The 25298-nt window shown below is 36.7% G+C and overlaps 1 protein-coding gene across 1 annotated transcript in view; it reads left to right on the forward strand.

Annotated features, from left to right (window-relative positions):
- The first annotated feature begins 1706 nt into the window (after window positions 1-1706).
- GFRAL (GDNF family receptor alpha like) overlaps window positions 1707-25298 on the forward strand; it is a 70688-nt gene continuing 47096 nt past the window's right edge. Inside the window, exons 1-5 of the mRNA XM_005902650.2 lie at window positions 1707-1728; window positions 6147-6278; window positions 9057-9215; window positions 21614-21670; window positions 22399-22729. Of these exons, the coding sequence (XP_005902712.2) occupies window positions 1707-1728; window positions 6147-6278; window positions 9057-9215; window positions 21614-21670; window positions 22399-22729 (701 nt within the window). The remainder of the gene's footprint in view (window positions 1729-6146; window positions 6279-9056; window positions 9216-21613; window positions 21671-22398; window positions 22730-25298) is intronic.

Here is a 25298-nt window from a genome sequence, read left to right on the forward strand (position 1 = left end):
GTCTTGTGCAATATACCTGGCATTTGTTAATTTTTTGTGATATAAACCCCATATGCTTACTTAATATTTATAGCAACCATGGATACAATCAGCACATTTTACAGAAGAGTAAATATAATGAGTTCTGATGTAAAGTTATTTACCTACATCTAAGGAGACAACGGTTTTAGTTTGCTGGACTCCAGAGTCTGTATTTTTCCATTAGGCATTCTGAGAACAAAATATGCTATTCCATTTTATGTATATGTATAACTGAGTTACTTTGCTGTAAAGCAGAGATTGACCCAACACTGTAAATCAAATATACTTCAACTTTAAAATATATGCTATAACATATCTTATGTGTAAATTAAATGTGAGCAGTTGCAACCAACAGCTCTCCCACTGTGCAACTGCAAACACACAAATACTCCTCCCCCATCTCACTATAGTCAGTTATTCACACCCATTTTTTCCTAGTTTCCTGTTTCCAGCATGTTTATTTCTTAAGTGTCCATTACAAAAAGGTCTCAGGCTGTTTTAAAAGTGGAAGCCTCAGGCTGTCCTCAGGTGAACGATTGTGAGGAACAGTGCAATTGAAGTAATGTCAGATCAGTAACGCCTGTCTAGTCCATTCAGGTTGCTAAAACAAAATACTACAGACAGGGAAGCTGATGAACAACAGAAATTTGTTTCTCACAATTCTGGAGGCTGGAAGTCAAAGATCAAGATGCCAACACAGTCATGGTCTCATGAGGATCATCTTCCTAGCCCGTAGCTGGCAACTTGTCACTGTGTCCTCACAAGATGGCAGGAACAAGGCTCTCTCTCTGGACTTCCCTCTCTAAGACACTAATGTCATTCATGAGAATTGTGTCTCATGATTTATGTAACCTCCAAATGCTGTATCTATTCATACCATCTCCTCTTCAGTTTAAGAGTTTAACCTATGAACTTGGGGGATCACAAATATTCAGACTGTCACATTGCCTCTCATTAAAACTCAGAAAAAAACAGTGTCACGTGGCAAACACAAGTGGAGAATTACCTTTCCAGGGGATGAGAAATGCCTGCATTATGGTGAGGAGTCATTTTGTAAACATTGTTTCACTGGAAGTGTTAGAGGAACTGTAACTGAAGCAACCCAAGCTTTAAGTACACTGGAGTTTGGAGCACCTGTTAAGAAAGATGAGGTACACTGGTTTGATCCTAGTGGGACTCGAATTCCCCGTATGTTTTCATGGGCTTTCTTTATGCCTTTTATCCTTTTCCCTGTCCTCGAAGACATAACGTTGCCTGAATGACACAAATTAATGAAGTAGAAACAGCATGCTCAAATGTCTAGGAACTCTGGAGTTATAGTTGGGAGGTTTGTATACAACACAGTTTAGTATTCTAGTTGAAGGAGAAAATAAAAGCGCCTTCTTCCCTGAATGTGCAGAGGATGTATCATTTCTTAGTATTTGGCTCTTGGGCTTTCTTAGAAGCATAATACCCGAGATCAGTACACTCAGAAGAAAATAATTGAATTTGGACCTAATTAGGAAAGTTCACAGCTCAGGGAAGATTGGTGAGGAAGCGGTGACAGGAAGCTGACTAGAATCAGGGATGCTTTCAGAAAGCACGAGTAGAAACCAGAGCTTTATTCTGGACAGTTACTGTTAAGGAGGTTGTTGGGAAAAATACATCTGCTTTTCCTGCAGGTAAACAGCCCCAAGTTGATCACCATGATAGTCTTCGTTTTCTTCGGTAAGTGAATTATTCTTCTGGTTTATCTGAATTCATAACATCAATTCTTTGTGAATCAAATAGTGTCTCCAGTTACTTAAATATCAAGCTAACAAAGGTTTATAATATAAAGTATTAATTACAAATTTGCACTCTAACATAGCTTATTACTTTTACAAAAATGTATGCCTACTTTCACTCATTTATAACTCTATAGAAAATGCACAATGTGAGAATTGCATTTTACCACTCAGATTTTTTCATATATATACACACACACACACACACACACACATACTGATTCGGTTAGTTCAGGTAATTGATTAGGGTTTATAAAATTTACATATATATTAGAGCCTTTTAGAAATGAAACTTTCTGGTATTTATTTACAGGTTATAAGATGACAAATTTCATGTTATTATCCATTTTTCTTTTCATTTAAATTAAAACAAGATCCATTCAGTTTCCTTTATTTTAGATGTTAATATTTAATAAATAGGAGACAGACAGTTCATAGAGTAACACAACACAACCTCAAATGCTTCACATTTCAGTTCATTTTTATAACCCAGAGCTAAAGTGTGAGCTTCTCTCTGTAAAAATAATGTATGCTTAAAGTAGAATCTATGTAGAGCTACTTGGTATACATGTGATTGGAGAAGCTATTATATATTCCTAAGCATGCAGTAGAATCTACAAACTGAATTCAGAAAAAAGGATAATTATAATTATAGATGAATATTAATACTTCACTAGTTAAAGCAAAGCCAGTACATTTTCTGGTTACTCTCTGCCAACAGGTATTGATGAATAAAGGCATACTTGTGGGAAAGAAAACAAAGAAGGTTATTTCAAATTGTGTTGAACATAAAAAAGAGTCTGAATAGATTTAGTCAAAATTAAGGCAAGAACAAAAGGAGTCTTTTATATATTATGTATTTTCAGGCTTGGAGGATTAAATACTAGTTATTCAAAATTTTTCTCCTTGTATTGATTTCCAACGAAGTCTCCTATATCTATTATTTATAATAAGGAAAAATCTAGGAGTCTTTCATTTTTGAAGCTCAGGCAGCAATATAATGAGAGACACAAAGTATATTACAGTCTCATTACGGCCCCCATTGAAGCAACAGTGACAGCTTCCTGTTTTCAGCTTTCACTTCTAAATTAACTTGTCAGTAGATTGCAAGAAGGAGGGAAATCTTATCTAACACTGAGGGTCAAAAGTATGCTACTTGATAGGTTTAACCAATATTTCCCATAATGCATTCTTTGAAATATTTATTCAACCCCATTTAAATAAATCTTGTGATGCCAGAAAGTTCTGCAGCCAAAGAAATGTGAGACATAGTGAATTCTCGAAACAAAGCACTAAATATCCTAGTGAGTCTTACACGTTTTTAAGAGGGTGAAAAAAAATGTGCACTATGCTCCGTCTATTTATTTTTAAATAGAACCTGTTTTTCACTTGGCATTTCAAGAGGATCCTTGAAAACTCCTGTCTTAAATATATAGCCACAAATCCTAGTCAGGAATGGATAAGATTTTGGAAAGTTATCATTTATTTGATTCTTCTGGGCCAAATCCTTGAAGTGGTTTTCCTACTTGATTCAGTATTTCCTCTGAATGGAAGATGTGAAAAATCATGTAAAACAATCAAATGGTTATTCAACCTAGAATTCTAAATATGAAAGAAAATGAAACACATTTGGGAAAGATAATATGTAGAATTCATTAATGATCATTGCACTGACAAACCAATGAGATTTTGATAATCTACTCAGGAGACCATCACCTGTAAGTTTCTTGAGAGAAGTAGTCCCAAGATATAATGATCAGTGGCAAATAAAGCTGTAGCTTCTTATATATTGAGTTTCTGACATAAAATCCTTACCTCAGTATCTTTGGCAAGCTGGAAAGAAACAAGTAACATTGGCACAGAATGGAAGTGGCTCTTTTTCCCTTTCTTCAGGCTTTCTTTCTTTTTTTAAGATTTTTTAAACTAATTTATTTTAATTGGAGGCTAATTATTTTACAACATTGTAGTGGTTTTTGCCATACATTGACATGAATCAGCCATGGGTGTACATGTGCTCCCCATCTTCAGGCTTTCTAACCTAGAACAGAAACTTGGCTAGGTGAGGTTATCCATGAACATACAAAAACAGAAAGCTGATATGTCAATTTCCACTCCAGCCCTCAACAAGAAAAATGTGACCAAGCCACACTCATGAGCCTAATCTCCAAACAGAGTGACTCAGTCAGTAGTACATATGATCCAAACAGTTGCCATGGATTCTCCTTAGAAGAGGTTTGGAAAAGGTAAGATTAAAAAAAAAAAAAAAAAGATGTTATGGCTTTACTTGAAGCCTATAACTCTATGTTGTGACAGGTCATTCATAATTACCATCATCTTTTTAAAAAATTCAAATAATGACTCTGATTAAGACGTAGCTTTTAGGTCTCTTGATTACAGCTAATATACTGTCTTTAAAACTCAATTGTAATTTCCATAGTTTTCTATGGATTGAGTAAGCAAGTGTCAGTTTGTATGCTTGCAGAATCAGTTTGAATAATTGGTACAATACCTTAAATTAACATTGCTACTTTCTTGAAACTTTAAAAAACTTGCTGAAACCTTTTCTCTTCTACCCCAAATAATGTGCAAATATCTGGAAGGTGTTATTTTTATTGAATACTATTAGTTATTTATATATAACTCATCCATAAGCAGCTACTTAAGTTGGTTAAATCAGCATGCATTTATTGAATATATGTGATGCATCATTGCACTGATGATGGGCATACCATTGTGAATTATTCCGGATGCCTGCTCAGTAAAATCCCAGAACCCAGAGATAAAGACAAACACATAAATACACACTTTCATTACAGAGCAGTAAATTCCATAATTGGGAAGGTCCCAAGATTGTAGTGAAACAGGCAAGGGATGTTAAATTCAATTTGAATGCAGGAAAGGGGTATTGAATTTAGAAACAGTTTCCATAAAATTAGTAGTTATTGTGTTGAGTCCTAAAGGGCCAAAAAGGCTTAGTCCAGAATAAAAAGAAAACAGATAGTAGATACAACAAAAAGTAGATAAAATGATTATGTAGGGGATATTATCCTAATACTATTATGACAGAACATTAAAAAAAAAACTTTTTTAATATGGCAAGTTTTAACAACTTGTATAATGAGTGTGGTAATACCATTAAAACCCAATATTTTTGGCATATTCAGTAAGAGAAATCCAAAGTGAAAAATAAAAACTATATTCTTTCATGGCTCACTTTATTTCTCCAGCCACTCACAGTGTTTGGTAGTGACCACACAGTAAATGCTCAGACATACATGGCAGCATGGAGCATCTGAGAAGCTATAAATGCTCGAGGACATCCAGATCGCACATGATGAAGAATATGAGAGTCATATGAAGAACCATTCAAAGGATGAGGCAGAAAAATGACCAGACTGGAATGGTGCATAGGCAGAGTAAGGGGTGTAAAGAATTTACCTGAATAAGATGAAGGCAGACTGACTATCTTGGTCAATTCGCAAGATGAGAATCAATGATCTATGCAAGAGTGAATGTGGGAGAGTGAAATTGAGGCTAGAAAAGGAACCTATCGTGAACCCAAGCTTCCTAGTATGGGTGCCATTGCGGATGGTGGAATTGCTGATGAAACAGGTGATCCAACAGATGAGGAGGACAATATTGATGATGATACTACATGGAAGTGTGTCTGGAACATTTAGGCGGAGGAAACAGCATCTGTAACTAAAATATTGGAAAATAACAAGATTGCATTAGATATCTGAGAATCATCAATCTTGAGATTTTAGTTAAAACCATAAGTACATGGAGTTGTCCACAAAGAGTATGTAAAATGAGAATGAGAAAAGTCTGAGGACAGAACCTAAGCTACAAATACACTTTAACAGAAAAGTAAGAGGATTCTGGGAAGAAAGCCATGAGCAGAAAATATCAAATGAAGAAGTATCAAGAGGATTAGAAGGGAGGGTTGCCAAAAGAAAAACGTTTCAAGAACAAAGTGACACAAAATTCCCAATGATAAAAGCAGGCAAGATGAAGTCTTTAAACTATTAAGTTCATGTTATGGAGATTATTTGGGGGCATTTTTCAGAACAGTTTCAATGGAGCAATAGTCATAGCAATAAATTATGAATTGAGAAATAAATAGGCAGAAATAAAAAAAGAGGGCAAATACATATGCTTTGTTTAAGAATCTTATATAAAAGAAACAAATCTATAGCTGGAGGGGAGGTTAAGATTCATTCTCGTTTTTTTAATGACTTAATCACATTTCCATTGTCAAAATTCTGGTCTTGATCATTAATAACTTAGGCTTGAAGTAAATAACTACCATGTTGTCATATTGCTATTTCTGTTGTCCTCTTATTGTTGTTATTCAAGCTGTGGGTCTATGCTTGAACAAGTCCACTTCCCAAACCACAGATTGCACATATGTAAGAGAGCTCTGCCTAAGTGATGCCGACGGTTGTAAACATGCCTGGAGAACAGTAGAAGATGCCTGCAATGTGTCAGGTAAAACAAGTTGTTTAAAATGCACTCAAATACCTTCTATTTACTGAGGTAAAAATAGGAATTGGTCAATTTTTTGCACTGCCTTAGAAACTAAGTTTTTCTCTAAACATCTTACTTAAACTTGGTATCAAGTGATTCACCTTCACCTACTTATTAGTGAATTTAGATACTTAAGAGTATTCTTTTTAAAAATTATCTATTTTTGGCTGTGCTGGGTCTTTATTGCTGCACACAGGTATTTTCTTGTTGTAGAGCATGGGCTCTAGGCAAGTGGGCTTCAGTGATTGTGGTACACAGACTTAGCTGCTCATGGCATGTGGAATCTTCTCAGACCAGGGACCTGTGTCCCCAGCATCGGCAGGCACATTCTTAACCACTGGACCACCATTACTCAAAAACCTTAATGTGCTGACACTGCAGGCAATTTTTTGCAAGGTTTCAGATTATTCTTTTACTTACTTTACAACGAATAATGTTACAGTTATACACATGCCTCTCATAAACATGGCAACATTTTTTCAAATAAAAGTTTTTGTTTATATGTTACTATGATGTTTGTGAAAATCAAACACATTATTTGCATGTATGTAACATGAGTTTTGAGCCTGGTGGGCTGCCATCCGTGGGGTCACACAGAGTCGGACACGACTGAAGTGACTTAGCAGCAGCAGCAGCAACATGAGTTTTATATTCTTTCAACATATATACTATCTTCCATTTCAACTGTGTCAAGAGCAAGTTAAAATATATCTTTATTTTTAATTTGTCCTACATTCCAAACATGTGAAGGGAGACCCAAGGGGTTAGAGAATGTGAAGATTAAAAAAATCACTGTCATTTGTTTAAAAGGAAAAAAAACCCTATCTATGTCAAGTAGCTGAATATATGTTGAATGAGAGCATTATTGTAAGACTCCATTCACTAAAAGTAGATAAAGAGATTATGTAGGGGATAATATCCCAATACTATTAGGACAGAACATTTCAAAAAAAGCTTTTTATAACAGGACAAGTTTTATCAACTTGTATAATGAGTGTGATAATACCATAAAAACCCAATGAAATTTTGGCATATTCAATAAGAGAAATCCAAAGTGAAAAATAAAAACTATATTCTTTCATGGCTCACTTTATTTCTCCAGCCGCTTCATAGAAGAATAAATTTTGTACTGCTTGGGACCCTTGTCTAGCTGTCTGTGCTCCATCCACCTTCTGAAGATGTAAGGTGAAGTGTGTTGGGTTAAGAGGCAACAATCTATAGTTCTGACAATGTAAAAATTTAATTTACAATCTCCACTATCAGGGCAGAAGCCACAAGATCCAGCCACAAGATCTCAAGGAATTACATAGGATATAGATAAGGAGTGAGATTTCTTCTCTTCCATGCGCTTGAACAGGGTGCATGCGATGCTCAAATGCCAGAGAAAGTTATCTATCGCTATTCAACATTCTCATTCAGGCAGTTCAGTTGCTCAGTCGTGTCCGACTTTTTGTGACTCCGTTGACAGCAGCGCACCAGGCTTCCCTGTCCATTGCCAACTCCCAGAGCTTGCTCAAACCCATGTCCATTGAGTCGGTGATGCCATCCAACCATCTCATCCTCTGTCGTCCCCTTCTCCTCCTGTCTTCAATCTTTCCCAGCACCAGGGTCTTTTCGAATGAGTCAGCTCTTTGCATCAGGTAGGCAAAGTATTGGAGTTTTAGCTTCAACATCAGTTCTTCCAATGAATATTCAGGACTGATTTCCTTTAGGATTGACTGGTTGGATGTCCTTGCAGTCCAAGGGACTCTCAAGAGTCTTCTCCAACACCACAGTTTAAAAGTAACATTCTCATTACAGTTCAAGAAAAGAATTTCAAAGGCAAATTTTCTCTAATAGCACAATAATTTTAAGATGATAATAAAGGACACTGACAAAAAAGTCTATTATTTGTTTTGATAATGAAGCTCCTTGGTATATTTTATAAGGTAACTTAAACTATTGCATTCATTGTATCATAAATTATAACACATTTATTGAATTTAGTATACAAATAGCAAATTTGTATAAATATACAAATTTATAGTGAATGGTAAGACTTGCATAATTATACCATGCATGAAGCTGAAATAGAAATATTCTCAAATATACAAATCAATGTACTCAAAAAGTTTTATTCAGGAATAATGAATAAAAGAAAATAGGTAGATGAATAAGGCTTTCTATATTAAAGCAGAGTATGAAATGTTGGTAATTACAAAAGATGCAATAATATTTACTGAGTGCTTTCTAAGTGTCAGGACCATGTCTTTTTATATGATAAATTTAAAGCCACTTGGATGTCTCTTACTATAATCTTGGAATGGCATATAAAATAAAATAGCAGATTAAGATCAAATAGCTAATAAAATTGCTAAACAGACAAAATAGCTAAAATTAGAGAGTATTCTGGTTGCCTCATTTTAAAGGCAACCATAGTTATAGCACAAATTGACATTCTATGTGAGGACAAAGTTCTTTTAAAATACAGAAAGTTTTAGTCTATTTTAGAAAGAAAATACTGGGGGTGAAAACAGTAGGAATATTTTTGTTTTGTTTTGTTTTTTGCTTGAAAAGTCAATTACATGAACATGCTGTAAGTAATCCCAGATAATTTCACTCTAATAATGAATTACTAAAATCAAGATATTAAAAGCTTTGGGTAGGAGGTGCTACCCAAAGGTTTAACATAGTTTGGGTAGGAGGACTCAAAACTTTTATTCAGATTAACATCTAGAATGTTATATGTTTGACTGTGAAATCCAGGCAACACCTGCCAGATGAAGAATTCATCCAGCTGTGACCTAAGTATCCAGTCCTTAGTGGAAAGCAATTTACAATTTAAAGATTGTCTCTGCTTTGATGACCTTTACTGCACTTTTAACAAATTGCTTGGGAAAAAATGCATCAACGAATCAGGTAATACATTGTTATATGAAATGCTTACAGTCACGCAAAAGAAAGTACAATGCCAAAAAGAAGCACAGCTATGTAGTTTGATGAATTCTTTTGTTTTTAATCTGGTGATTTGATTAGTTCTTCATGTAATTTAAGGTTCTGTCAAGTGTAGATCTCAGTAAGTATATGACATATTTCTATAATCACTACCCACAATTTCAAGCTTCATTCAATAATAATTTATTAGAATGATACATTCACTCATTCAGTACCTTTATTTGTGAGGCTCACTATGGCTTTGTACAAGACTTAAATGATAAAAGATAAATAAGGTACCATTTTTCTTGCTAAAGGAAACAAGACCTCTTGAGAAAGATCAAAGTGTAACCCCTTACCTAGCATTGTGCTTGCCTTTGTATGCTGCTGCGAAGTCGCTTCAGTCATGTCCGACTCTGTGCGACCCCACACGGCAGCCCACCAGGCTCCCACGTCCCTGGGATTCTCCAGGCAAGAACACTGGAGTGGGTTGCCATTTCCTTCTCCAATGCATGAAAGTGAAAAGTGAAAGTGAAGTCGTTCAATCATGTCTGACTCTTCGTGACCCCATGGACTGCAGCCCACCAGGCTCCTCCGTCCATGGGATTTTCCAGGCAAGAGCACTGGAGTGGGGTGCCATTGCCTTCTCTGTGCCTTTGCATAGGCACATTTAATTATTTAATATGCATTTATTTACTGCATACTCCAGGTGTCGGCCTGATGGTGAAGTAAAGTGAAGTTGCTCAGTCATGTCCGACTCTTTGCCTACCACGCTCCTCTGTCCATGGGATTTTCCAGGCAAGAATACTGGAGTGGGTTGCCACTTCCTTCTGCAGGGAACCTTCCCGACAGAGGGATGGAACCTGGGTCTCCCGCACTGTAGGCAGAGGCTTTACCATGTGAGCCATCAGGGAAGTCCTGGTGTCATGTGGTGAAATATGTCATATGGTGAAGTAGTGGTATTCAAAATAGTCGGCTCATGAATTGAGAGTATGTGCAGATTTTCCAAAGGATGCATGGGATCCAGTAATCCGAAAGTCATCAGCTTCTAGGTCCTCAATGTCTCTATGTACACTCCCCCAGAAGTGGTTAGGAATGCACCTGCTATCAGAGAATTCTCATCTTTTTCAGAATCACCCTTCCCCCACTTTATAAGAGAGAGGTTTATCTCTCATCTGTCTTAAATGGTCACATAGCCCAACCTCTCCAATTTTTCATAGTAAACTTACTAGACACTTTCCTGTTCCATCATTTTGCCTTTTCCAAAATTTCATATAAATGAAATTATATAACATGTAGGCGTTTGAGCCAGTTTTCTTTTATTTAAAATTATCAATTTGTGATTCACCAAAAAATTGTCCTCTTTTTTTGAGGAGTAGTATCCCATTATATGGTTATTCCTTGAATTGATTATCCATTCACCACTGAAAGTCACTGGCATTGTTTCCAGATTTGTAGAGATTATAAACCTGCTGTAAATACTCACCCACAATATTTGTGCAAATATGTTATTTCTCCTCAGTAAAAAATTATTGGGTCATATAATAAAGCGTATGTTTAACTTTATAAGAAACTTTCACACTATATTTCAAATTTGAAGTAACCATAAATGTATGAAAGTTCTGGTTGCTCCACATTCAGGCCAGGACTTGATTTCTGTGTTTTGCTTTCTCTTTGACATTTCAAAACATGTTTAATAGTATCACATTGGGATTTTAATTTATACTTAAATAGTAATAATGTTGACCATATTTTCATGTGCTTATGTGCCAAAGAAATATATTATGTGGCTTCAAAATTATGTGGCTTAGGTTTTCTATTTTAGGTGTATGATACGTTTTCAGTCAATTTTCATAAGTGATGCAAGTTAACACTCAGATATGTTCTATTGCCATATGGATATCTAATTGTTCCATCACGTTTTTTGAAGATAGTTTCAGTTTCAGTTTTCTCAAAAGATCACTGGGCTGTATACTAGTGGCTGTCGTCCCAGTTTTTCCAATCTGTCCCAGTGATGTATGTATTTTATACTTTTGCCAATGCTCCACAGTCTAATTTATTGCAGTTTCATGAGATGTCTTGAAAGCAAGTTGTGTAATTCCTATCATTTTTTTTCTTTTAAATAATTTAATTTGAAAGATATTTGTTGGATTTCTGTTGAGTTTTTGTTTGCATTTTACTCTTTATTGTAGTTTCTGTCTCTCTAAGTTGTTCTTAATATCCCCAAATTGTCCTTTAAACATCTAGAAGGAGTTAAGATGATGTCATTTTCTTGTTTGCTGCTGCCGCTAAGTCACTTCAGTCATGTCTGACTCTGTGTGACCCCATAGATGGCAGCCCACCAGGCTCCTCTGTCCCTGGGATTCTCCAGGCAAGAATACTGGAGTGGGTTGCCATTTCCTTCTCCAATGCAGGAAAGTGAAAAGTGAAAGTGAAGTCGCTCAGTCATGTCCGACCCTCAGCAACCCCATGGACTGCAGCCTACCAGGCTCCTCTGTCCATGGGATTTTCCAGGCAAGAGTACTGGAGTGGGGTGCCATTGCCTTCTCCCATTTTCTTGTTTAGGTACCAGAAATTCATGTCCTTTTCTCCCTCTTTTTGTCTCTATCTCTATTTCCCTCTCTCTATTTTTACTCTCAATTTCTCTCTCAGTTTTGTTCTACATTATTTTGTTGTTGTTGTTGCATTTGATGTGACTTGAAATTATTGACTTGACTCATCACTCTTGGTTTCTTAAGATGAAATCTTATATCACTGATTTGAGATTTCTTTTCCTATTTAAACATCTCATTACATAAATTTCCTTCCAAGTGGTGTTTTAGTTACATCCTCTAATTTTAAATTAAATAAAAATGTGTTTTCATTTTTATTAAGTTCAAAATATTTTCTTATTTTACTGCTGACTTCATTTTTGATTCAAAAGTTATTCATAATACCATTTTTTAGTTTCCAAATATTTGAATATTCCTTAGATATCTTTGTTATTCATCTCTAATTCCAATAGCATTATAAAATACATTTTATATGATGTCAATTCTTAATTAAACTGATAATTGCTAAATATCACCTATACAATGTGATAAACATGAGATGATACTTACTTGAGGTTACAGAGAAGAAATAATGGTTCCCTGGTGGCTCAGACAGTAAAGCGTCTGCCTGCAATGCAGGGGACCTGGGTTCTATCCCTGGGCTGGGAAGATCCCCTGGAAAAGGAAATGGCAGTCCACTCCAGTATTTTTGCCTGGAAAATCCCATGGATGGAAGAGCCTGGTAGGCTACAGTCCATCGGGTTGCAAAGAGTCAGACACGACTGAGCAACTTCATCTGAATTTTTTTTTTTTTTTTTGAATGGTGTCTCAGAAGCCTTCAAAGAAGAAATGACAGACTTGGGCCTTTTAGGGTGAATTGGACTTCTTGGGCAGATGAAATAAAATGATATTCCAGATGGAGGAAACAGAATGAAGCAGGAGATATTGAGAAGAAACACATTCCTGATTAGGCTGGATTGTAGAACAGAGTAGTCAGGAGATGATACTGGAAAGAAATCAGACTTTTGAGGAATTACTAATGCATTTTGAACAGAAGAATCTGGAATCTGTATTTTTCAGGACTCCACTGGGGGTGGTTTAAAGGATGGAATGGAGGCAGGGTAAGATACAGGCCAAGGATAAGAGCCAACAGAATAATTTGGAAGAGATGTGACACGTGCCTAAACTTCTGCACTGGTGCTGAGGACTCCATGGAGAAGAGACGCTTAAGAAATGCTTATGACTCATAATCAGTGGGAATTGGCTACCACCAGATATGAGGAGTGGGGAATGTTATTAAATGTGTGATACAAGTTGCTTGCTTGGGACAAGGGTATCACTCTATGTGGAGACAGGACTGAAAGACGACAGTGGTGAATTATATTTGCAGAGTTTCCATGGGGGTGGCACACTTTGGCACATTTGTGTTAGAAATGTCAGCACTTTGCTTTACATTTCACATGATGAATATATAGTTTAGAAAAAGCAATGATAGGGCATTTGGCAGGCATTTGGAAACATGCATCTTGCATTGAGTACAAGCAAGATTTGTGAGTCAGTGGTTTGTAAGAAACAGATACAAGCATGCAGGAGGATAAGACTGGCCAGAAAAAGATGTGAAGTGAGAATATAAGTATTTTTATAATACTTTCATGACCTAGTTGAAGAAATCATAAGGAAGATTTTAAAGACAGAAAAAAAAAAAACCCACAGGAAGAATTTTCAAGCCAATGACAGAGAAAAACATAGAGAAAATAATCAACAGTAAATGCAGAGAAGTAAATAAGATAAAGAATAAAATGACATTAGTTACCTAATGAATAGGCCTTTTCTAGTTTTAGACTGAAGTAGGCTGAAACAAAAGCATATAGAAATATTGAAATTATTTGTTGACTTTTGTTGCAAGATGGTAGGACTAGTTCATTTATATCTCAATAACCATTTCTATCAGACCAAGATGCAACAAAATATAGATACCAAAATATAGGTACATACAAATTTAGAGCATTTAAGTTGAAATCAGTCCCCATTTTTGAACCATTTTTTCCACAATAGATACTTAATAAATGCTACCCTGGGGTGATATTGATAAGGCAGGGGTACAGAAACCCTGCACAGAAGACCGGAATGATCTTACAAATGCACTTCATGACAGACCTGCTCTGACTGTGGTCTTTACACAGAGTATTAGCTGCTTGCTTATAATTCAGCTTAGATTGAAAAAGGAAGTGACAGTTGAAATCTTGTCATGTCAACTGCAGCATCTTCCACCAACTCTTTCATCATCACTCCAACAGGATATGATCTTTCTCTCTCTCCCCCTCATTTGCATTCCCAAAATATTTCTCAACATATAGCAGACATGTACTTTTCTATTCTTTATTATAGATTATAAGCTTATTGAGCAAATCAGTTTTTATATTTTTTCTTAATATGACAAATATTCAACACAGTGCCTGACATCTAGCAACTGATCAATAAATATATAATTAATTTGTAAACATATTTTGAGCATCTAAATCATGTATTCATTCATAAAATTTACTAATTATTCAGTTAATAGGTGTAGATACTAAGCACTGGAAGAGGGATATAAAGATCAATTAAGAGACTCCCTGCTCTTGGTTACCTTAAAACATAGCAAAGTAAAATTGACATTTAGCCTGATTATTTCATTTAGCCTAGACTAATTATTTCAAAATATATAATTACCAATATAATGGAACAAATTATGTGCAGATGGCATTAATTCATATATATCCCATCCATGCAAGTCTGCATATGCTGTCTAAAAGGGGTAGGAGAGATGGTTTGTGTTCCAGCAGAGAAATCTCACTTAAATAATTACAATTCATGTGAGTTGTTATTTGATAAATGTGTAAAACTCTACTGCAGTGTGTGTTTCAAAACACATACAGTAAAGAGGCTGTACTCTGAACAGTGCTTCTAAGAACGTCCTGGTGGTTTTTAAGTAAACATTTTCATATTATGAAGTTGATTATATTATCTTTAACTTGCATGCATGTGTGCGTGCTAAGTTGCTTCAGTCGTGTCCAACTCGGCGTGACCCTATGTACTGTCGGGGCAAGAAAGTGTTCATTGTGGAGGTCCACATAAGAAGGACCTCGGAGGGAGATGAGACATTTTAGAGATAGACGGTATACTACTGAAACCTTAGCGCAAGTAAGGATTCTTACACTGAGGTGGGTTTTATCTGCTTCCTATAAAGTTTATATAATTATGGATTTATTGGAATTCTCTAGTAGAACATACATTCTCTATGAGGGATATAACTTCCAAGGGGTGGAAATTGGTTCTTGGGGGTGGGCAGAAAACTTCTTACATGTATAAAGTGCAGATATATATACTGCCCCTGAAAAGATACACAATAAATCTGTGGAATTAAAAATTCATGAGTGGGCAAGAGAATTAGGAAAAACACTGTCTAAAAAAAAAAAGGCTTCTTAAAGGGGAAATAATGAAAACTGTGGAGAAACACTTCAGTATAGGCATATTTCTAGGAGGAAATAGAAATATACAAAGTTTATACAAAGAGAAATAATGGATGGTAGCTCAGACAGTAAAGAATTTGCCTATAATATGGGAGACCCAGGTTCAATCCCTGGGCTGAGATCTCCTGGAGAAGGAAACGGCAACCCACTCCAGTATTCTTGCTTGGAAAACCCCATGGACAGAGGAGCCTGAAGGGCTACAGTCCATGGGGTCATGTAGAGTCAGACATGACAGAGAGATTAACACTTTAGCTTTTCCTAAGCATTGTAAGTTACAATGATTTCTACCAATCATCATCAAATGTAATGAAAAGACAGAAGGAAATCATGAGGATGAAATAGCAAAAGAAATTGAGCATTACCATTATGCTTTGTTATATAAACTATAAATAAGCAATATTTTTATTTCAATTTTTTAAAAAATAAAAGTCATTTGTAATAGTTTTCTTGAAATATAAACCAGTCCTCGGTGGTTTTTGAAAAACAGTCAAATATTTATAAAATATGTTTATGGACTTTTTAGGAAACATTAAGAGGTTTTTAAATGAGCTTATTTAAATTTAAACTAAATGAGCTTTCTTTAATTTTAGTCATTTTTAAAAATAGAGAAGAATCAGCACGGTCCTCGAATTTGGCTTCACACTCAAACATCACAGAGTGGCTCCATGAGAAAGAGACATCATTAACAATGGGAAAAAAGAGAGACTGCATCATGGCAGCGCGTAACTGCCAGGAATCTGAACATTGTGCTCTTTTGTATAAGAGTTTCAAGAAAACCTGCAGGAGGGAATCAGAACAATGCAAGACCCTTGATGGAAGCTACCTCTGTGCAGTGTTGAGAGAAGGTCTGCAAGAAACAATCTTGTGGAATTGTCAGTGCAGTGACCCTTTGAAAGCAGAGTGCACTGAAATTTGGAAAAGCTTGTCTGAGGACATTTGCATAAAGGATGCTCAAACAAATCCAGTTCCATCCTTCATTGAAGACAATGAAAAGGAACTCAACCTGGGCATTGTTTCAGGTCAGTATGTAAGGGAAGAATTTTAGAATCTTAAATATAATCCCAAGTACCAACTGACTAAAGAATAATTTCTGTCCCAGCTCTGTCATTTCTGCCTGTGTTTCTCCCAGAAAGTGAACATTTAAAAAATATATATATTACTATGACTATGTCTAAAAGGGATTACGAAGAAAGATGGAAATGCCAAAATGTTTTAAAATAATGTGTTTTATTCATCCATTCATTGAACAAGTACTTATAAGACAGTGAAAATGTGCTAACTCCTAAGTCTGGTTGATTCAAAAAAACAATGCAATAATAATAACACTGCCCTTTATTTTAAAAACTTACTGTTTTTAAGGGATTTAAAAATTAAAGAAATAGATAATATAGTAAGGGATGATTATTTATTTATATAACAGATATTTCTTTGGTGCCTACCATGTCCTTGGCGGTGTTCTAAGACCTGGGGAAAAAGCAGTTAACAAAGCAAACAAAAATCACACACACCCACACACAAATCATTGTTCTCTAGGACCTTATATTATTAACTGAGGAGTGTCTCAGTTAGTTTCTTTGGAAATAGACATTGAGACAGAAGTTTGCATACAAAATAGTATTAGGCTGGGGGCTCAGGAACAAAATCTAGGATGAAGTGGGAAAAGCAGGATTAGGAGGTGGGGCAAATTGAAATGCAAGGCAATGACTACAGCAAACTGAGTTGACTCCACAAGAAGTTTAGCCCTGGAATGGCCCTTTAGAGATGCTGCCTCTTTGAGCCCCTCAAATGGACTAGTCCTTACATAGGAGCTGTCCCCTGGAAAAGTCTGTCCCCCTGGGTGTGGCAACTTCCTTTGGATGGGGCACTGCTGGACAAAGACCAGCGGTTGCGGAAGTGAGGACCAAGATCACCAAAGCGGGGATCTTAGTAGCAGGCTGTTCAGTTCAGTTTAGTTCAGTCGCTCAGTCATGTCTGACTCTTTGCAACCCCATGGACTGTAGCACACCAGGCCTCCCTGTCCATCACCAACTCCCAGAGCCCACCCAAACTCATGTCCATCAAGTCGGTGATGCCATCCAACCATCTCATCCTCTGTCGTCCCCTTCTCCTCCTGCCCCCAATCTTTCCCAGCATCAGGGTCTTTTCAAATGAGTCAGCTCTTCCCATCAGATGGCCACAGTACTGGAGTTTTAGCTTCAACATCAGTCCTTCCAATGAACACCCAGGACTGATCTCCTTTAGGATGGACTGGTTGGATCTCCTTGGGACTCTCAAGAGTCTTCTCCAACACCACAGTTCAAAAGCATCAGTAAGAGCCTATTAAGAAGATAAAGATTTGGAGGGTATATTTTAAATGGTATGACAGAATGAGTACTACCAAAGGGGAAATATGGTGGGATGGGGCCATAAATTAGGAGCTTGGGATTAACATAAACACACACTACTATATATAAAATAAGTAACCAACAAGGACCTACTGTGTAGCACAGGAAACTCTACCCAAAATTCGGTAATAATCTATGTGGAAGAAGAACCTGGAAAAGAATGACTATGTGTAAATGTATAACTGAATCACTTTGCTGTACACCTGAAACAAATACAACATTGTAAATTAACTGTACTCAATAAAATATAAAAAATAAATTAAATTAAAAATAAAAATAAACAGTATGAATGTTAAGGAGGAAAATAATACAGATAGGGGAAAAAGGAAGTCTGAGTGGGTGGTTTGTAATTTTAATACGATGGCCAGGAAGTCGTTCTGAAGAAATTAATGTTTGAGTAAAGATAGAAAGAGGCAAGGGATGAGTCATGTGGGTATTTGGGGAAAGAGAACTTTGGGAAGCAGAAATAGCTCAAGGTGAGCTGGGAATGGTCTTGATGAAGAGCAAAGATGACACTAGGGGTAGAGATGAGAGAGCAGGGGATGAGATGCAGGAGATGAGACCAGAAATAAAATAGGGCCAGGATGGTGAAGGGCTTTGTAGGTCATTTCAAAATCTTTGGCTCTTACTCTAAGTGATCCAGGAAACCACTGAGGGGTTTGAGCCAGAGTAGTGTCATGGTCTGAGGTATATCTTTAAGAGGAAAACTCTGGATTTTGTGTTGACAATTGACTGAAGAGAAGCAAATGCCCAAGTAGGAAGACTGATTAGGAAGTTTATATAATGATGCAGCAAAAAGATGATGGGTCTTGGAACAGTGTGGACAGCTGTCAGATTCTTAGTATGCTTGATATGAGTGGATCACATGGGGCTGCAACAACAAAAGAGAATCAATATTTATTCCAAGGCTTTTGTCCTGAGTAATTAGAAAGGATGTGGTTGCCATTATTTTCATTGATTAACATGGAACAACTGTAGGAAGAAGAGGTTTTGGGAGTGGGACAGAGGAGAGGTCAGGAGTCAGTCTGGGATGTGGTAAGTATGAAATGTTTATTAGATACGCAAGTGGAGATATCAAATAGACAGTTCTCAGTATGGAACTGTAGCCTAAAATGCTTTGCATGACACATAGAAATGAGATCTGTGCAGCAGGTATAAATCAGGAGGTCATTCACTGGTGGATGGCAAATGGGATCATGGCAGTAGATGAGGTCAACATAGAAATGCATGGTTTCTTGGACTAGAGAAGTAGAAGGGTGAGAAGATAGCAGAGTCTGCATATATTTCAATATTAGTGGATCAAGAAGAGGGAACACTGTGTTTTTAAACTACAGTATAGTTGCTTTACAATGGTGTGTTAGTTTCTGCTGTACAATGAAATCAGTCACGTGTGTGTGTGTGTGTTTGTGTATCTCCCTTCCCTCTTGGACCTCTCTCGCACCTATCAACCCCATCCCATCCATCTAGGTCACCACAGAACACCAAGCTAAGCTCCCCAAGCTAAGTAGCAGCTTCCCGCCAGCCACCTATTTTACACATGTCAATGCACACACATCAATCCCAATCTCTCCGTTTATCCCTCTTTGCTCCATGTCCACATAACTGTTCTCTATGCCTGTGTCTCTATTCCTACCTTGAAAAATGGGTTCATCTGTATCATTTTTCTAGAGTCCACATATATGCGTTAATACACAATATTTCTGTTTCTCTTTCCATCTTACTTCACTCTACATGACAGACTCTAGTCCATCCACATGTCTACAGATGGCCCAATTTTTATCTTTTTGATGGCTGAGTAATATTCCATTGTATATATGTACAATCACAATGAAGAACAGTATGGAGGCTCCTTAAGAAACTAAAAATAGAGCTACCATATGACAAAAATCCCACTTCTGGGCATATACCCTGAGAAAACCATAGTTCAAAAAGACACATGCACCCCAGTGTTCATTGCAACACCATTTACAATAGCCAGGACATGTAAGAAAGCTAAATGTCCATCAACAGATGAATGGATAAAGATGTGGTATGTATAAACACTGTGCTTTATTTGATATGTATGATCACACAACAGAGATGTAGTTCCGGTGGGCCCATGCTTCTCTGTGTTCCCATGACATACTGCTCTTTAGCTCCTTTTCAGCAATTAAGCTACAGTTTAAAATATTCTCCAGAAAAAAATGTGAATATACCTATGTGTGCACTATATGAAATTAGAATTTAATGTGCAAACAATTTATTATAGTGCATTACTCGTATTACATAAAATAATATGGATCCAAGATAGAATTTGTTTCCTCATGATAAAATAATTGTTTTTGTAAGAATTGCTAGTATTTTGAGTGGATTAGTCCACTTGGGCTGCCCTAGTAAAATACCAGAGGTTGGATGGCTTGAACAACAGAAATTTATTTCCTCATCATTCTGGAGACTGGAAGTTCCAGATCAAAGTCCAGCAGGGTCAGTTTCTGGTGAGCGCTCTCTTTCTGGCTTGCAAATTTCTTGGTTTCTTGCCAGGTCCTTACAGGACATTCCCATGGGGTATACACGTGGCCAGGGAAGAGTGAGGAAATTTGCTAATGTCTCTTTTTATGAGAACACTAATCCTACCAGATCAGGGCCCTACATTTAGGACATCATTTCATCTTAATTACTTCCCTAGAGACACCATCTCCCAATACAGTTATATCAGGATTTAGGGCTTCAACTTATGAATCTTGGAAGCAAACAATTTAGTTCATAACAATAAGTGAATTCAGTGTTTATTTATATTTTAATGATAGTTTCTTGAATATGTTTTAAACAGTGGCACAGTCATACTAAACAGTGCCAAAGCACAGCTATTAACCTATCATAGAAAGTCTAGCTAGCCTAGACTTTTGTATCTGTTAAAAAAGCTATGAGATTCTTAGCAATTTGCTTATTGGGATTTCATTCAATATGGAACAGAAGAAGGAACTTCTCTGAAGCATAGGAAGGTGGGTTCCTGAAGAGACAGTGATTCTTTAGCTGAGACGTAACCAGTAGAGATATGAAAACCATGTATGATGAGAACAGATGGAACAACGCAAAGAGTCTGGAAAGTCTGACACCCTTGGGGGTAAAAAGAATTGTTTTATGATTGTACCATCATATATGTGCATAGATGGGCAGGCAGGGAGCTTGGACAGACAGCTCAAGTCGGGACAAGTTGAATCAAGAGACACATGCCATAGCAGAAATCAATCTCCTGATCAATAACCTGTAATGGAAGCCAATATCTTAATCAACAGCCAGCAGCAAAAAATGAATTTTCATTTTAAAATAAAAATCTGATCATAGTCTTCCCCTATCACTTTATGCCTATGTCTGTTACTTCTATTTTATTTTGATTTCATTTTTATGTCTCCATTTCCTATATAAGTCTTGACAACAGGAACTGAAAATTTGTCTTCAATATGGCACCTGGTACATAGTGGGATCTTGACCAATGCTTCCTGAATGAAAGATTTTTAGAATTAGATGGTCATCAACCTCTCCAATTCTATAATTATAATTCCTAAAAACTCTGGGAAGCTAAGATAGTCAGAGGTGGAAATAGTCTTTAAATTGCCTTTCAATCTAATTAAGACCTTACTGGGGAGAGCTTTTTTGGTTCAGACAATATTTCTTCTGTTCTTTCTCCCCAGACAGACTCTCTGTTTACTTCTCTGCACATGGCCTAGTCATTAGCATTTGTTTAAATTTTCGAGTAACTGAATACTCAGAGCAGAGCTGTTTAACTGACTTGAATGATGTTACAATGGTTTATTTTTCTTCATCTGTACCTCACTAATTCTGTGTACCAAGGTTAAATAAGGGTTACATGAGCTTATATGTATTTTTACCGAGTACACATTGACAAATGTCTACATTCTCCTATTAAATTTAGAAAATTGTTCACTAATAAAATAGTCTCTTTCTTTTCCTTCTAGATAACATAAAAGAGGATAATAAATACAAGTGGAATCTGACTACTCTTTCCTATCATGGTAATGTTTATAAATAGTCATTTTGATTTGCATTGTGAATACTGGACAATATAACTTAAAATGTAGTTACTAGGCTTCTTCAAGATATGTCATTACAAAAAGAGTCATGTGAACTTTAATTGTTCTAATACTAGAAAATGCAACAAATCATTGCATTTCTTCCACTAATATTTCAAAGCATCTATTTTGCTTATCTATCATTTATTTACAGTTATGGGGAGAAATACTTACAATTAAAAACAAAGACTAGATCCAAAATGTGAACATTTTTACACGTTGGAATAGCTACATGGAAACGTTAGTCACTATTTCTCCTTCAAATAAAAAGTTCAGTAGAACAAGGATCATTTTGATTTGAGCCACTGAACACACCATCAGCTAGATTCAAATCCAATTTCTAAAGATGTATTGTTTGCATGTGATAAACTTGGGCTCAAGGATTTTTTCCTGCAGTTCAGTTTTGGTCCTATACACTCCCCACCACTTCTGGATCATAATACATGTCCAGTGTAGATGAAAGATGGTTCAAGTAACCCACTGCTCAGGACCAGTAAGTTTATTCCAACTCCGAAAAAAAAAGTAAACAAAATAAATAGGACTACTTGCCAAAAGCAATGTATGGGCACATTGTTGTATTTTGCTCACGGATTTCTCGTGGTGTTATGCAGATTCTGTATGCACAGCTCTCTGTTTACTTTTCCACAACCTGGACATACCCTTCCTTCTAGGAGGCAGAGGGGTTCAGTCCTGCCTGGAAGTGGCAGAGGTTTGCATTGGGGATGCACTCTGCAATGCCCAGCTGGCCCTTTACCTGAAAGCTTGCTCAGCGGATGGAAAGCTGTGTGATGTGAAACACTGCCAAGCAGCCATCCGCTTCTTCTATCAAAATATGCCGTTTAACATTGCCCAGATGTTGGCTTTCTGTGACTGTGCTCCCGCTGATGAGCCTTGTCAACAGTCCAGAGAAGCACTCCACAGCAGGCCATGTGCAGTGAACAGAGTTCCAACCCCCACCTGCCTCGATGTAATTCACAGCTGCCAAGATGATGAATTATGCAGGTGAGTAAAAACACGTGTACCCTGCTTTCTGATTTGGCACCTTATTTGTTACACTTCAGCCCCAACACTTGATCTCATGCCATTAGCTAGAGTTCCCACCATCATCCAACATGACGTAAACAAAGCCACACAATTTGTAGTTTTGAATCTCTGGGACATGTGTAGTATTCTTTTGGAGACTCAAATGCATAATATGTTTTGGAAATTGAAAAAAAATCATTATGTCAGGATTGGGTAATCATGAAATAGCATTATTAATAAAATTACAGATTCAAGTGAGACTCATGAATTGCTTAATAGACCTGGTTTATGTGTCAGTTTTATTATTGGCTTTGGGGGTATGATTATATAAGGCTGATAACCTCTCAGGATTCTGATGAGGTGACTCTTCAAACTCCACAATAAATCTTTTGTGTTTTGGGATGGAGTTGAGGGAGGAGCTAAAGTTCGGATTCCCTCGCACACATGTGTCGTAAGGTCAGTAATGCACCCCTTCCCCTCTTCCCAACCTCTCACCCTGGATTCTCAGGGCAGTAATGTTAGTCATTTACTTGTTTATTCAAAAAGCAATTACCAGCCATCTAGTACTATTTTACGCATCTGGTTACAAGATACAAAATGCTTGCCCTGTGGAATGTATTCAGTAGGTGTAGATAGAAAATAAATAGGAAAAGTGTGTATTTTTCACGCAGTTGTAAATGGGCTTCCCTGGTGCCTAAGATGGTAAAGAATGTGCCTGCAACGCAGGAGATCTCAGTTCAATCCTTGGGTCAGGGAGCTGCTCTGGAGAAGAGAATGGCTACCCACTCCAGTTTTCTTGCCTGGAGAATTCCATGGACAGAGGAGCCTGGTGGGAAATTAATGGGGTCACAAAGAGTTGGACACAGCTGAGTGACTAACAGTCTTATATTGTATGATGATGAGTACTCTGGAGATTCACAAGCGCACACATATGCATGTGTAATAAGGGGAGTGTGAAAGGCAGAAAGAATAAAAGAATTGCAGTGTCAGTGGGATGGCCCCAGGAGAGACATTTTACGGGAGCTGAAGAAGCGAGAAAATGAGCTTCTCTCAGTGAGTTTCAGAAATAAGAGATCCCAGACAAAAGGATGAGCCAGCGCCGGGGAAAAAATGAACGTGGCAGGCTCTCATGCAAGGAGGAGAGCGTGTACAAGGCGGAGAGGAACAGGAGATAGGATTTACTCTGAGAAAGCAGAGCGATGTTGAGGGATTTTGAGCAGAGGTGTGAATGATCTGCCCAACTTATTAAAATTTCCACTCCGGCTGCTAGTGAAAGCTAGACTTTACCTTTGTAGGTAACTCCTCCTGGGAATCATAAATTGAATCCAACACCCTGACTTTCTCTTTTCCTCACTGTGGTCTTCGATAAACACATTTCCTTAAAAATTCAAGGCAAATTGATGTTTGGTGTGGTAAGAAAGCCACAGTGAAGTGGACCTCTTTGGAAATGAGTAAGAAGATGGAGGAAAGAATAAAATCAAAACTATCTGTAACATTGGTGTTACCACGTTAAAGGAGCTTCCTTTAAAAACCATCATTCAGCTGTATAATTATGGGATGAATCTTCTGCTTCCCAGGATAATCATCCCAAGATAATTTATACTCGTTTGCTTGCCCAGTACTTCCTATCAGGGACAGTATTGTTTAATTGTCTTCAAGTGAATAAAACTCCATATATAATGAATTCATTCAAAGATCAAAGTAAACATTTAGTGTGGAGGAGGGGCTCGGTGTGACAGCTCAAGGAGGAATTTGTCACTTTGGTCACCTGCTTGAACCACTGAAAAATGAGATGTAATGACATCATTTCCTAAAGGGCTGGTTCTTGGTAAAGTGCTTTCCTTCAACTTTAACTCTCCTCACACCTTCACTGTCAGTCATTCCAGCCTGCAAAGTAACTCCAGGTCTTGCAAATATTTATCAAAAAAGACAACTACTTCCTCATAATGCACATTCTATAAGATAAAGGGTGAAGATCTCAGCAAAATGCTTTTTTTTTTTTTTCCTTCAACTTACCATAGAGAATGCCAAAATTCTTAAGAAAGTTTTGTTTGAGGATCTTTTCCTGTAGATGTTTATCAGTTAAAGTTTACTAATTATTTCTCTTCAGATAATACTAAAATTAATAGCAAAAACTATTTTTATAATGCAGTTTACATTTTTCAAACTAATTTAAAGCTCAAAAATTCTTATTAAGTGAACTATTGTATTTCATTGATTCAAAGATGCAGACTTTTTGCACCTTTTAATTCCCCTAATGTGTTTGGAATTAGTCTTAAGCTCAATGACTAAAAAATAAAAAAAAAAAATGCATTTAATGAAAACAAAAACTTAATTTCCAAAAAGTGATTTTAGGTGTAATAAAATAATGGTATCACATACAATCAAGAAAAATGTTAAAAATGTTTGCTTACACTAATATTCTCATAGAATATTACTATCTATCATACATCTATCTACACTAACAGTGAAACCAAATAACATTTTAACCAGCCAGGGAACACTTTCTTTTTTAAGTAATCCATGTAAAAATGCCAGATGTCTCCAT

The sequence above is a fragment of the Bos mutus genome, chromosome 23 (assembly GCF_027580195.1).
Source record: "Bos mutus isolate GX-2022 chromosome 23, NWIPB_WYAK_1.1, whole genome shotgun sequence".
NCBI lineage: Eukaryota > Metazoa > Chordata > Mammalia > Artiodactyla > Bovidae > Bos > Bos mutus.